Raw genomic sequence first — 12,828 nt, 5'->3', positions numbered from 1 at the left:
GACACACAATGTCTTTTTTTAAAACATTTATTCTTTATTGTAATGTGCATTTTTTAAATTAGTGTACAAGGTTAAGATTCTTTACTCTGCAAATGGCTGTTTAATTCAAGTATGGGTCTCTGCAGGACAGTAATAGGAGTTACCAGATCAGGGGGCTAGGCCATAAACAGAGGGGCGTTTTCACCGCGTTACCCGATTTGCCCACGTCTCAGTGAGGGTAGGGTTGAGGGTTGGGGTCAGGTCGGGTGAATGGTATAATTTTCATTGAATGATTTACAAACACCCACCAGTTTGAAAACACTCACAAATTTAGAAATACCCACTTTTGTTCCGCAGAGACCCCATACTCGTTTAATTTAGTACTAGCCATCTTATTTGCATAAAGAAATTTTAAAAAAAAGTTATAGACCAATATTTTTGTTAATTTTTCTATCAACAAAGTTGTCATGTTAATGAAGGTTAAAATTTGATAAAGTAAAAGTTACAAGTAGAGGTTATCTATCTACAGTATCTTCTTAATCCACACAGCATTTAAAATAACTGACTTGTGTATGAAAAAAAAAAAAAACATTCACACCTCTTACAGATAATCTTAAAGCTAAACAACTCTAGAGTGTTAAATGCAGTTGCACTCTTCTGGTATGATGTTAGGTAGGGTCTCGTACTTGAATGAGTATCCCCCGTCAGAGGTGGTGGTGAAACGGAGGGACTTCATGCTCTCTGGAACAGGGGCACAGCACTGGTTGATCCCGAGTAGGGTGGTAGTGCGCTCAGTGCTGGAACAGTTGCCATGGCAGTAGTAAAATGTGAAAGCTTTAGGATGAACAATCCAGTTGTTCCAACCAAGGTCCTCGAATGAGATTTCGATCTGTTTTTTTCTGCAATCTGCGTCCTCAGAAGCAGGTCTCCTGAGATTTTCGATAGCAGCCGGTGACCAAGGGATTTTGGGCGCCCTGCGGGAGCGGTCAGGGCCGCTTGAGCGTGTGTGGAGGTGCAGAAAGGGTGTTTTATCTTCGGAATCATAGCAACTGCAGGATGGGCAACGGACCTGCAGCATGAAAGGGCCATCAGCCATGGCAATGTGGAGATGGGGAGCTAACTTATAGGTGGTCCAGCCATCAGGGCAGCGTTTGATTGGACTGTCAGATGCTTGGAGCAGCTCCTGGTAATGAGTGAGAATGAAAAGGGGTGCTGAGATGTTGCTAGAAACGATGGTCTCTCCAGCATAGAACCAGAAGTGGGCAGAGGTGATGACAGAGTCCTGGCTGTCCATAGAGGGCTGAAAGTAGTAAGTAAAGTGACGGGATGCAGCATCTGAGGAGGGATAAGGGATATCCTTGCATGTAGACTCTGAAAGTTAATAAGAAAGGTCTGAATGTGTATCAAATGAAACAACGTCAACATGGCAAGATAACCCTGTTGCTTTAAAATGTGATTGAATGATTCCAGCTTTAGGCGGATCACTGTGTCCACGATAAAGAAAATCATACATTTTTCAAAAAATGTTGGTTTCATATGTTTTTTAAGAGCATTTATACCATTTTTTAAAAGTATTTAAATTGTATGACTAAAATGTCATGTATGTAGATGTATGTATGTACATGTATGCATGTATGTAAATGTATCAAGAAAATAGTTAAAACATATTTTCCTTCCACCTTATAGTGAACACCTCTTAACCATTAAATAAAATTCCTATATTTCATTAGGTTTCGCACTTGTATTGACCTTGCCTTGTCTTTACAAGAGTACAAATTTCTGTGTTGCTTCACACCAAATGATGATTTGACTGACAGAGTATTTACAATATTTATATTTTAAATATATATGATATGATTATGATTATAATAGCATTTATAATTTAGTTATGTTATTCATGTTGAAGCAGTAATATTTCTCTAAGAAAGCTATTGGAGCTTACCTGAGCTTGGGAACAGAATAATCTGTGAAGACTCCTGATGGTGTCTTCTTCCTACTCTTGTCTCCCTAGTCATTCGTGAAGCTAAATGCTGAGCAACTCTGTTCACCGCCTGCCTTGTTGGCAGCTGCAGCACTGGCAGAGGAGGCTCATCCATCTCCAAACCTTCTAGGATCCGTCTTTTCAGCCAGCCAAGCACCATGTCACGCGGTAATTCATCTCCTTGACAGGCCTGGACAAATGGAGGTGAAAAAATAGCCCACAGCATCAGGGCACAAGCAAATGAAGATAAACAGCTGGTCCAGGTCAACATCCTCAAAACTCAACAGAGGATAAAGCAGAACTAAATATGACAAAAAATAAAAAAACTATTTCAGGTAAAAGAGAGAGACAGAGAGAGAGAGAGAGAGAGCTGTAATTAAGCTCAGCTAGGTTTAGTGTCTTCTCTCTTGCAGATCTACGTTTTAGAATAATTTTTTTTTTTTTTTACACTTTAGCAAATGGCAACTATTTGTTTGGGTTCATGCTATCACTGTCTGGACAGGATAAAACAGCTTTTGAGATTACAATTCTTGGATATGGTCTATTTCCCTGTTCCCTTGTCCTTGGAAGAAATTGACACAGTATAACATAAGATTTTTTTTTCTTCACAAAAGTGAATCATGCTTGTATTATTCCTGCTTGAAATGTTTATCCCATGTTTCTAATCTTAAAAACAGAAGCCTATAATATTTATTATGTGAATGTGATGTTATTGAATTGTGCATTATAAGTCAGAAGTGTCCAATCCTGCTCTTGGAGGGACACCTTAATGCAGAGTTTAGCCCCAACAAATTTGATTGGATGGAATATATCTGGAGAATGTTGGTAAACAAACCATTTTGGTGACCATTGAATTTTTTTATTTTATGTTTCACAGAAGCAAGTTTAGAACATTGTAAAAAGTGCTATATAAATTAAGGTGACTTGACTTGAGAACATGAGGGTGAGTAAATAATTTTAGAATTTTTTGGGTGACTTATGTCTTAAGGAACTCATAAGTGCTCACAAGGGTTTTATATTTGAACTATATATTATTTTGTGGCTGTATAGTGGCTCTATATTGGCTTAAATTATGTTATATTTTTGAGAATTCCATTGTTGCCTGTCATCAAAACTCAGTATTGGCAAAATCGTATTACACTATGTTCTTTGTAAGATTTTCTATGAGAGTTTGGATACTATGACACCTGCTTTCCCATGTGAGCTTGAAAAGTACAGACATTCCATTATCAAACGCTTGTGGCTTGACCTTGCCATGTCTGGTGTTTGCCAGTTTTTGGCAGAACTATTTCGCAATAGAGAAGATCAGTTCGGCCACTTCACATTCACCACCAGAATGTATAAGGGGAACAAATAAGATGTTGAAAATTCTTATGTTTGAACTTATTTAAGTTCTGTTAACAGAAGCAAATATATAATTATATTGGTAAGACTTTACAATAAGGTTTCATAAGTTAACATTAGTTAACTACATTATTTAGCATGAACTAATAATGAACTGCACTTCTACAGCATTTATTAATCTTTATGTTAATTTCAACATTTACTAATACATTATTAAAATCAAAAGTTACATGAACAAACAACGAACAGCTGTATAACATTAACAAAGATTAACAAATACAGTAACAAATGTATTGCTCATATTATTCATGTTAGTTAAAACATTAACTAATGTTAACAAATGAAACATTGTTGAAATTAAACAGTGTTACCATGCTGTTTTAAGCTAAAATGAGCTGAGCCACCATTTTAAAAGCAGATTCTTTTTCATGGCAAACACTTTGACTCCTTAGTTGTGTTAGTCTCATATAGGTTTAGACCAGTGTCCCTAAAGGGTGGTGTGGCTTATGCATAGATTGCTTTTGCTTCTTATAGTCAACATAATAGAAGATGCATGACCATGGAAATTTACATTTACATTTATTCATATAGCAGACGCTTTCATCCAAAGCGACTTACAAATGAGAACAGTAGAAGCAGTTAAATTAACAGTAGGACAACAATATGTAAGTGCTATGACCCCTCTCAGTTTAATCTAACGCAGTCCATGTAATTCTTTTTTTAAATTAAAAATAGAATATAAGAGAAGAGAAAGTGTTAGTATTACTGGATCAAGTGCTGCCGAAAAAGATGCGTCTTCAGCTGTTTCTTGAAAGTGGCTACGGACTTAGCAGCTCTGGTTGAGTTAGGCAGTTCATTCCACCAGCAGGGAATAGTCATGGTAAAGGTCCGAGAAAAAGATTTTGTGCCTCTTTGAGATGGCACAAGAAAACGTTCGCTTGCAGAGCGCAAGTTTCTGGATGGCACATAGGTCTGAAGTAACGAGTTTAGGTAAGAGGGAGCAATGCCAGTGGTTGTTCTGTAGGCAAACATCAGTGAATTCAATGTGAGCGGCAACTGGCAACCAGTGCAATTTTGTGAGGAGAGGAGTGACGTGTGCTCTCTTCGGCTCATTAAAGACCACTCTTGCTGCAGCATTCTGGATCAGTTGCAGAGGTTTGACAGAGCAAGCTGGAAAACCAGCCAGGAGATCATTACAATAGTCCAGTCTGGATAGAACAAGCGCTTGGACAAGGAGTTGTGTAGCCTGCTCTGTTAGGAAGGGCCTGATCCTCCTAATGTTGTGCAAGGCAAATCTACACGACCGGGCAGTTCTAGCAATGTGGTCTGTGACGTTTAATTGATCATCAATTACAATCTAAAGGTTCCTGGCTGACCTTGATGGAGTTATGGATGATGAGCCTAGCTGAATGGAGAAGTTGTGATGAAGTGTTGGGTTGGCCGGGACCAAGGGTAGCTCTGTCTTCACAAGGTTTAGTTGAAGGTGGTGGTCCTTCATCCAGCTAAAAATGTCTATCAGGCTGTCTGAGATACGAGCAGCTACCGTGGGATCATCAGGCTGGAATGAGAGGAAATATGTCTAAGCTTTCTGCACTGTGCCAGCAGGTGGGGTAAACCTACTAAGATTGCAGTTGGCTAATTAATACAGTTTGCTTTTCCAGATTTGCAGTCTGTAAAATGTAGGAAATATCATATAAGTAGCCTATAATTGTATGGATATTAGTAGTATTATTAAAACAATTAAACTGGTGATTGTCTTCAGTATAAGCACATCTGCATACTTTTCTCTGTTTCAACACAATAAAAGGCCCATGTTCCATTATATTATTCCAAACTCTCCGGTAATCAAATCATGTGGCTCATGCTGTCTTTAACAAATGAATTAGTCAAAATTCATTTAATGTCTTGTCTTCACACACACATAACAATGATGGTGGATGGTAACAAAGTGTCTGGTATGTTTCAGGGGAGTGGAGGAGGAATGTCACATGTGTGTCACAGCGTTGGGTGACATTTATACTTCTGTACTATGCCTTTTAAGAGCAAGGGGTCAGGTTTTGTCTAGTTAGCTTCGACAGTTAGTCCCGGCTGGTAGATGCCATAACAACATCATTATGCGTGCAAAGTCATCTTTCTCAGTTGATTACCACTGAAAACTAATCATGTATTCTGCCAAAATAACATTTTTGTAATGTTACAAAGCTCATACCTGTATTGAACGCTCAATTAAAAGCATTAATAGTAATGCTCAGCATTAATAGTAAAAGCATTGCAAGAGGCTTTAGGATGACCTAAAAAGTTCTGCCTACCCTTGCTCCAGCTGTCACTTGAAAGCTGGTCATACTCGCCTGCCACCTCTACAGGGAGTAAGTGAAGTATAAAGGGCATGGAAGAAAAGATAGGCGGAGAAGAGATAATGGAATGTGTTAGATCTTTAAATGACTTGAGCTCTAACATGTGCTCCACCATCTAGTCAGCAAGGGGCCATGTGACGTGCTGGTAGATTGCTGGGAGAGAGGGTCACAATCCAAAAGAGGGAAGGGACACTCAATTACCCTCTCTTGTGTAAACAGACACTGGTACTGGACTAATACAACATGATCCTGAGAAGGCTTAAAGATTAAGCTGCAGTTAATGGAAATATTCAAAGTCAAAGTGTTGAGGTAAAATGTTACATGTAAAATGTTCTAAAATGTAAAAAAATATATTTTTATTATTGTTAACTGGATTTTTGTATAAAAAGGTATGAGGTAAGGCCAAAATTTCCTTGTGATTTACTGTTCTACATTTTTTGGAGTATTTTTTATAAGAAAATACTATTTCAGTCTTTCTACTTTAAAAAATCATGTTAAATTGAATGTCACTTGCTGTTTCTTTGTAATTGAAATTGAAATTTACTAGCAATTTCTGAGTGAATATTTTTTAGGTTCACATTGTGTACATGAAATCTATTTTATTTAATTTTGAAAAAATCTTATTGCAAATTATTGCTATATTAAATAAATAGTGATACATTCTAGATATATTTGGATGTTATGTACACATATTCATTTTGTGTTTATTTATAGGTTTGTAGGTTATTTTTATTATAGGAGCTTGTTTCCGCCACTGAATAAAAAATAAAAAAAGGTAAATGCAATTTTATGCAAAAAAAGAAAAAAAGCTTTTTTGAAAAAGTATATTTTTTTTCCTCCAGAACTGGACATTATAACTCGCAAGTGTGTCAAGTCAAGTCAAGTCAATTTATTTATAGAGCACAACATAAACACAACATTAGTTGATCCAAAGTGCTTTACAGACGGTCAAAAATAAAAATTAAAAATTAATAAAGAAAACTATTAATAATAATAAACGAATAAAAGAACATTTCTACGTACATTTACACAGTGTACCATACACAGCGTCACTCAAATGCAAGAGTATAAAAATGAGTCTTTAGGCTAGATTTAAAAGCATTGAGCGATGGAGAGGCCCTGATATTAAAGGGTAAGCTGTTCCAAAGTTTAGGTGCAGCAACCGCGAAAGCTCTGTCGCCTTTTGATTTGCAACGTGAACGAGGAACTGATAAAAGAAGCTGGTTACAGGATCTTAATGACCTAGAGGTTGTATGTGGCTGGATAAGTTCATAGAGATAATCCGGGGTTGATTTTTGGAGAGCCTTATATACAAAAAGAAGGACCTTAAAATCAACTCTAAACTTGACAGGGAGCCAGTGCAATGAAACAAGAACAGGAGTAATATGCTCCCGTTTTTTTGTTCCTGTCAGCAGTCTGGCTGCCGCATTTTGGACCATCTGAAGCCGAGATAGAGTGCTTTGTGGAAGACCGACATATAGAGAATTACAATAGTCCAGTCTAGAAGAGATTAGTGCATGGATGACAATTTCAAGATCTTTTTGAGAAAGAAAATGTTTTACCTTCGCAACAGATCTGAGGTGGAAGAAGCTACTCTTTACAACCGTGTTCACCTGTTTGTCGAATTGTAGTGAAGGGTCAAAATAGACCCCTAGATTTTTTACATAGGGTTGTAAGCTATCACTGAGGGAGCCTAACCTACTTGTCAGAGTAGTATTGAGTGCAGTGGGGCCTAGCAGAAGCACCTCAGTTTTGTCAGTGTTTAGTTGCAGGAAATTGTTCGCCATCCAAATTTTCACTTCATCAAGACATGATAAAAGGAGTTGTATAGAGAAATCATTTTCAAGTTTGATTGGAAGGTAAAGTTGTAGGTCATCGGCGTAGCAGTGATAGTTTATGCCATGTTTCTGGAGAATGGAGCCCAGGGGAAGCATGTAGAGTGAAAACAACAAAGGGCCAAGAATAGAACCCTGGGGAACACCATAAGTGACGGGTGCAGTAGGTGAGGTAAACGACCCGATATTTACTGAAAACGTCCTACCCTTTAAATAAGAGTTGAACCATTGTAATGCCGTGCCTTGAACCCCTACTGTATATTGAAGTCGTTTCAAGAGGATGTCATGGTCAATCGTGTCAAAAGCTGCACTCAGATCTAGCAGTAACAGAATGACAGATGACCCTGAATCAGTAGACAACAATAGATCATTTGTAACTTTAAGCAAGGCTGACTCTGTACTGTGAAGTGCTCTAAAACCAGATTGTAACTTATCCAAAATGTTAAAGGCATCTAAGTAAGAAGTAAACTGTGAGAGCACTGCTTTCTCTAAAACCTTTGAAATGAATGGGAGTTTAGAAATTGGCCGGTAGTTACTAAGAACAGATGGATCAAGGTTAGATCTTTTTAGCAAGGGCTGTACAGAAGCATGCTTAAAAGACTCAGGGAAAACCCCAGTGGACAGAGAACTGTTTATAATAGTTAAAAGCGCAGGGCTAATAGTGTCTAATACCTCTCTAAGCAAACGGCCAGGCAGTACATCAGATTGACAGTATGTCACTTTCATTTTGGAAATTAATGCACTTAATTGAGACTGAGACACTGGTTTAAAACTAGTAAAATTACTAGAAGAAGAGATAAGGGGAGAAACAGCCGTGTCAGAAGGAGAGAGGCGAGATCTGATATCTAGTATCTTCTGTACAAAGAAACCTAAGAATTCTATACAGGTCTCGAGATTGCCAACAGGAGCTGAGCAGGTGGCTGGATTAAGAACTGAGTTTATAGTTTTAAAAAGAACTTGTGGCCTGTTTGCATTCATAGCAATTAAATTTGAAAGATATTGAGACTTTTCATCACTGACCGACTTTTGATAGGTGGCAAGACAATCTTTTAAAATTTGATAAGAGACCTGTAGCCCGTGTGAGTTTATATCTCGCAATTCTGAGATAAAAAGTCGCAATTATCTTTTAAATTGTTTAATGGTGTGGCGGAAACAAGCTTTCATAGCTTTAGATATTCTGCAAAAGAGAAATAATTTTTCTTTCTTTTTTCAATTGCTAAATTTTTAATTTTTAATTATTTTTGCATATTACAGACAAGTTTGATCATGACAGCCTCTGAAAATTGGGGAATATAATATCTAAAGGAGTTATCTCACTACAACAGGTTTAAAAGCTAATTAACAGTATTGCTCAAGATAATAATCACAATGAGAAAAGCTGAATTGCTGAAGACAAACGTCTCGGTTACGTATGTAACCCTCGTTCCCTGAGTAGGGAACGGAGACGTTACGTCGGATGACGACGAATGGGGTTTCGCTTAGAACACCTATCGACTTCGAGTATTACAAAACGAGCCAATGGCAAAGAAATGCCATGGGTCTGCGGAATTTGCATAGCGTATCTCCGCCTTACCTCGTGGGTATAAAAGGAGGTCGCCGGCAACAGGCAGATATGTTTCTTCGCTGAGGAGCCAGCGTAGTAATTAGTTTTTTTGGGGGGTTTTTTGGATCACTTTTACTCACGACATGAACAACAGAGAAAATGTGTTTGCCCACCTATCTAAATGTATGGGATATGGTGAATAACCCCTATTTAAAAAAATGGTGGTGTGTTGCTTTAAGCATACTACCCCAATGACAAGCTGTTGTATCTCTACAATCTTAAAATTAAAGGTTTATTGGTTTTATAAAATAATCTTCAACCTCCATGGAAATGGAATCTTACTTTCCAAACCACAAAAGGTTCTTTATAGTTGGAAAGGGCTCTTTATATTATTAAAATCAGCAAGAAAAAAATTATTGTTATAAGAACTTTTCACTTAAAGGTTATTTTGGGAATCCAAACGTCTATAGCATTTCTGGTAAAATCCTATTTTAGAAACTTTCTCTTGTAAGAGTGTAATAGTAAATATTATTTTGATTTATTTTGCACATTGTTTTCTAATAGTGTAAATATGATTATCCATAGACCTTAAAGTAGAAAAAGTATAATAGAGGTACACTGTGTATTCATCAATGCTTCCAAACCAATTCAAGTCCCAGTTCTGTGAGTTATTACTGTTATCCATCTAAAATCACAAGAGCCACACCAACTACAACACAATAAATGGCCATGACTGCAGGGTCATCAGCTGTCAAAACACTCAGCACCTCTTACTCTTTCTTTTTTAGGGACTGTGTGTATCTCGTCCTGTTCTCTTCTCTCCACAGTCTTTCTCTCTGTCTATCTCAGGGTATTTACGGCTTGGAATGTGCCCGAGCTCCAGTTACAGATTTACTGTTACTCTGCTACACATCATCTTCAATTATAGATGTGGCTATGTTGGACTGCTGCCTGTGTTTTTATTTAGACCCACAATGATAACAAGTAAAGAGTTCAGGAATTACTTTATTTCCATAATTTATCCAGTGATACATTCATTTCCCATGAAGTGAATGAAAGGTTGCTTAATGAAAAACACAGTGGGATAATTCTTGGCTTGACTAATAAAATACATTTTTACTTTGTATGAAAACTAATAAAGGTGAGCACAGAATGTCTTAGTGGCTGGAGAAGCACACATGAAGCACAAGCAATGGGATTGAAAAAATATGAATATGGAGATTTTTTGTTGTGATTTTGTTGTGCAATTCACAGATAGAAAGAAGAACTATGATGAAGAGCTGTGCCAAAAACTGAATATGCCTTCATGGTAATCTGGTGGTATTAGTGAAAGGCAGAGTGTGAGAGGGGTCCACTAAGGGTTTATTATACCACTCAAAATAGACCACTGGACTCTCCCAACAACATCAGTGCATTCTGATGCATAATCCAGTAAGAGAAACATACATGGACAAAAGGGTGAAATTTCCACACTTTTAGGGAGGAAAATATAAGCTTTACTTTTGTGGTCTAGGGATAAGTCAGGAATGACATCATCAGACTGGAGGACATGATAAGGCAAAAGCTGTTTGATCTTGCTTCGAATAGTGTGAGGAGGGGAACTGTTTGTTCTAGGAAGGAGAAAGACCAAGGTGAGTTTGGTTTGTGCAATTTAAATATAAGACCTATATTTTTGTGTGTCAGAGTGGTGAGGGCTATTGTATCCAGTTTGCTATGATTAGGTTTGTAAAATCAAAATATGTTGGTCAAACTGACCAATTGTTTTGACCACACTACATAAATTGGTTTTGGCAAATTCAACATTAATCTATGCAATTTTTTTTTGTCTGACTGCAAACAAAGTCTGACTTTGGATCAACCTGATGAGGGGTTTTACATTTTTTTGGACAAGGAAAGAATCACTTTAACATCACTGTACCATCTTACACAAAGCACAACAATGTTTATTGAAAAATTAAGGGAGAGGGTTATATTCCCCATTGATGTCACAAAATAGTGAAGGCTTTTGAATATAAATTCAGTTATGCAATGTATTTATTTGTGTATTTGGTGGTGTGGGTTGGGTTTCAGGGGGCACACAAAGCCTACACAGAGTCTTTGTCTGGCTCCCTATTTGATCCTGCCAGTAATAATATTCCAACCTGTGCATGGATAACTGCAGTAATTCCATTTTCTAAATTTCCATGTCAAGATAGAAATGGAAACAATAACATTATACTGTCTAATGATCGCAGAGCTTATTTTTTTACATTAGCATTAACTTATTGGACAGTGATTTGAAGGAGCAATAATTTTGTTTTTGGTCCATTTAAATAACCAAGTGAACTTGTGACATTTAATTTGGTAACTTCATCCTTGCATCTGTCACTGTCAGTCCCAAAATTTTGTAAGTCAGTGGATAAATCCAAGGATCAAAAACGAATTATTAAAGTTCAGTTTTCTTCATTGTACAGACATATTTCAATTTAAACAGGGTTAGTTCACACAAAAATGGAATAGTCATTTTTGTCGTTCCAAACCCATAAGACCATCTTCAGAACACAAATGAAGATATTTTTGATGAAATCCGAGAGCTTTCTGACCCTCCCCATAGACTACAACATTATTACCCTTTTCAGGCCTAGAAAGGTAGAAAAGACATCATTAAAATAGTCCATGTGACTACAGTGGTTCAACCTTAATGTTATGATAAAAATAACAACACTGTTTACGTTGTAAACACAGTGCAGAGCTTCCGGGTTCTACCTCAGAACGCCGGCATAGTATTGGCCACTTCCTGCTTCAGCACCACACACATGCATCGTGGTGCTCACGTGAACAGAGACTGACACGGAAGAGAAGAAATTATTGAATAAAGTCTTTTTTTATTGCGCACAAATCTATTCTCGTTGCTTCATAACATTAAAGTTGAACCACTTTAGTCACATGGACTATAACACTTATATGTAAGATCAAAATCAACAGAGTATTTTGAGTCTCTATTGCACTGATAAGAAAAAAAGTGAGCTGGTATCGCCGGCGATACCGCCGACCCCAAAGGGTTAACAACGTTGACGTTGAGATGAACTGTTGCTTGAGTAGGTCAAACGCTTGTGTTGTGTTCATAAGTGAATTATATTGTTGACTGCTATTTCGAGTCATGTATTTAAGTCATGTAATGGCGTAATGTGTGTGAGAAGGAAGTAAATAAGCAACAATATGGATGAAGCTAAACCTCTAGTGCGCTTATTTTTTCATATCTCCTGATAGAAAAAAGGAGTTTAAAAAGACAACAAGGATTAAGCATTTTTTTCACTATCTTTGGTCTCGAAGATGACCAAATTGAAGATGGTGGTTGCCAAGGTGCCTTGCTTGAGTTTTTTCCTGCCTTGCCCAAGTGAGCCTGCTATGCCGTTCAGCACATGGCTGTGGATATTTCAAAATGGTCTACGAGTTATTGATGCTACAGGTGATGCCTGGCTGCATGGATGAAAGATGGAGAACTGTACTGCTTCACTGCCTTGGCAAATAGGGACAATGGATTTTCTACTCATTGCCTATCATGGGTACGATGTACAAGGATGCAGAGGGTGCATTGAAAGCCTAATGTCACGGGGTGACCAGGGCCGGAACCTTTTTACACGGGAGTTGTTGTCATGGAGGAACACTTCCGGTGCAACACCGGGCCGGTTCCGGTGACTCCCGAACAGGGCGGAAATGCAGCGAGCGCTGATCGGGCAAAATGATCGGCACGTGCAAGGGGAAAATCCCAAACGGTGATTAGGGCGTGAGGAGCATAAAAGACACAGCGCG

At 37.8% G+C, this 12,828-nt stretch overlaps 1 protein-coding gene across 1 annotated transcript; it reads right to left on the bottom strand.

The window, feature by feature from the left end:
* Positions 1-13: 13 nt before the first annotated feature.
* inha (inhibin subunit alpha) lies at positions 14-2,378 on the bottom strand. Its single transcript, XM_077199189.1, has 2 exons — positions 1,922-2,378; positions 14-1,350 (listed from the first exon to the last, which is right to left on the bottom strand). The coding sequence occupies exons 1-2, from the start codon at positions 2,229-2,231 to the stop codon at positions 617-619; spliced, it is 1,044 nt and encodes a 347-aa protein (XP_077055304.1). The 5' UTR covers positions 2,232-2,378; the 3' UTR covers positions 14-616.
* Between the last annotated feature and the right edge of the window lie 10,450 nt (positions 2,379-12,828).

The sequence above is a fragment of the Siphateles boraxobius genome, unplaced genomic scaffold (genome assembly GCF_051911475.1).
Source record: "Siphateles boraxobius isolate OS27281-9 unplaced genomic scaffold, OSU_SipBor_1 41, whole genome shotgun sequence".
NCBI lineage: Eukaryota > Metazoa > Chordata > Actinopteri > Cypriniformes > Leuciscidae > Siphateles > Siphateles boraxobius.
Note: the sequence above shows the minus strand (reverse complement) of the source record. Positions and strands in the feature narration are given on the sequence as shown.

Bases quoted from the DNA above. Each gene is read 5' to 3' on its own strand.
- inha (XM_077199189.1), bottom strand. From the start codon at position 2,231: ATGTTGACCTGGACCAGCTGTTTATCTTCATTTGCTTGTGCCCTGATG. The intron at 1,351-1,921 runs GTAAGCTCCAAT...ATTAACTTTCAG, and splicing joins TATTCTGTTCCCAAGCTCAG to AGTCTACATGCAAGGATATC.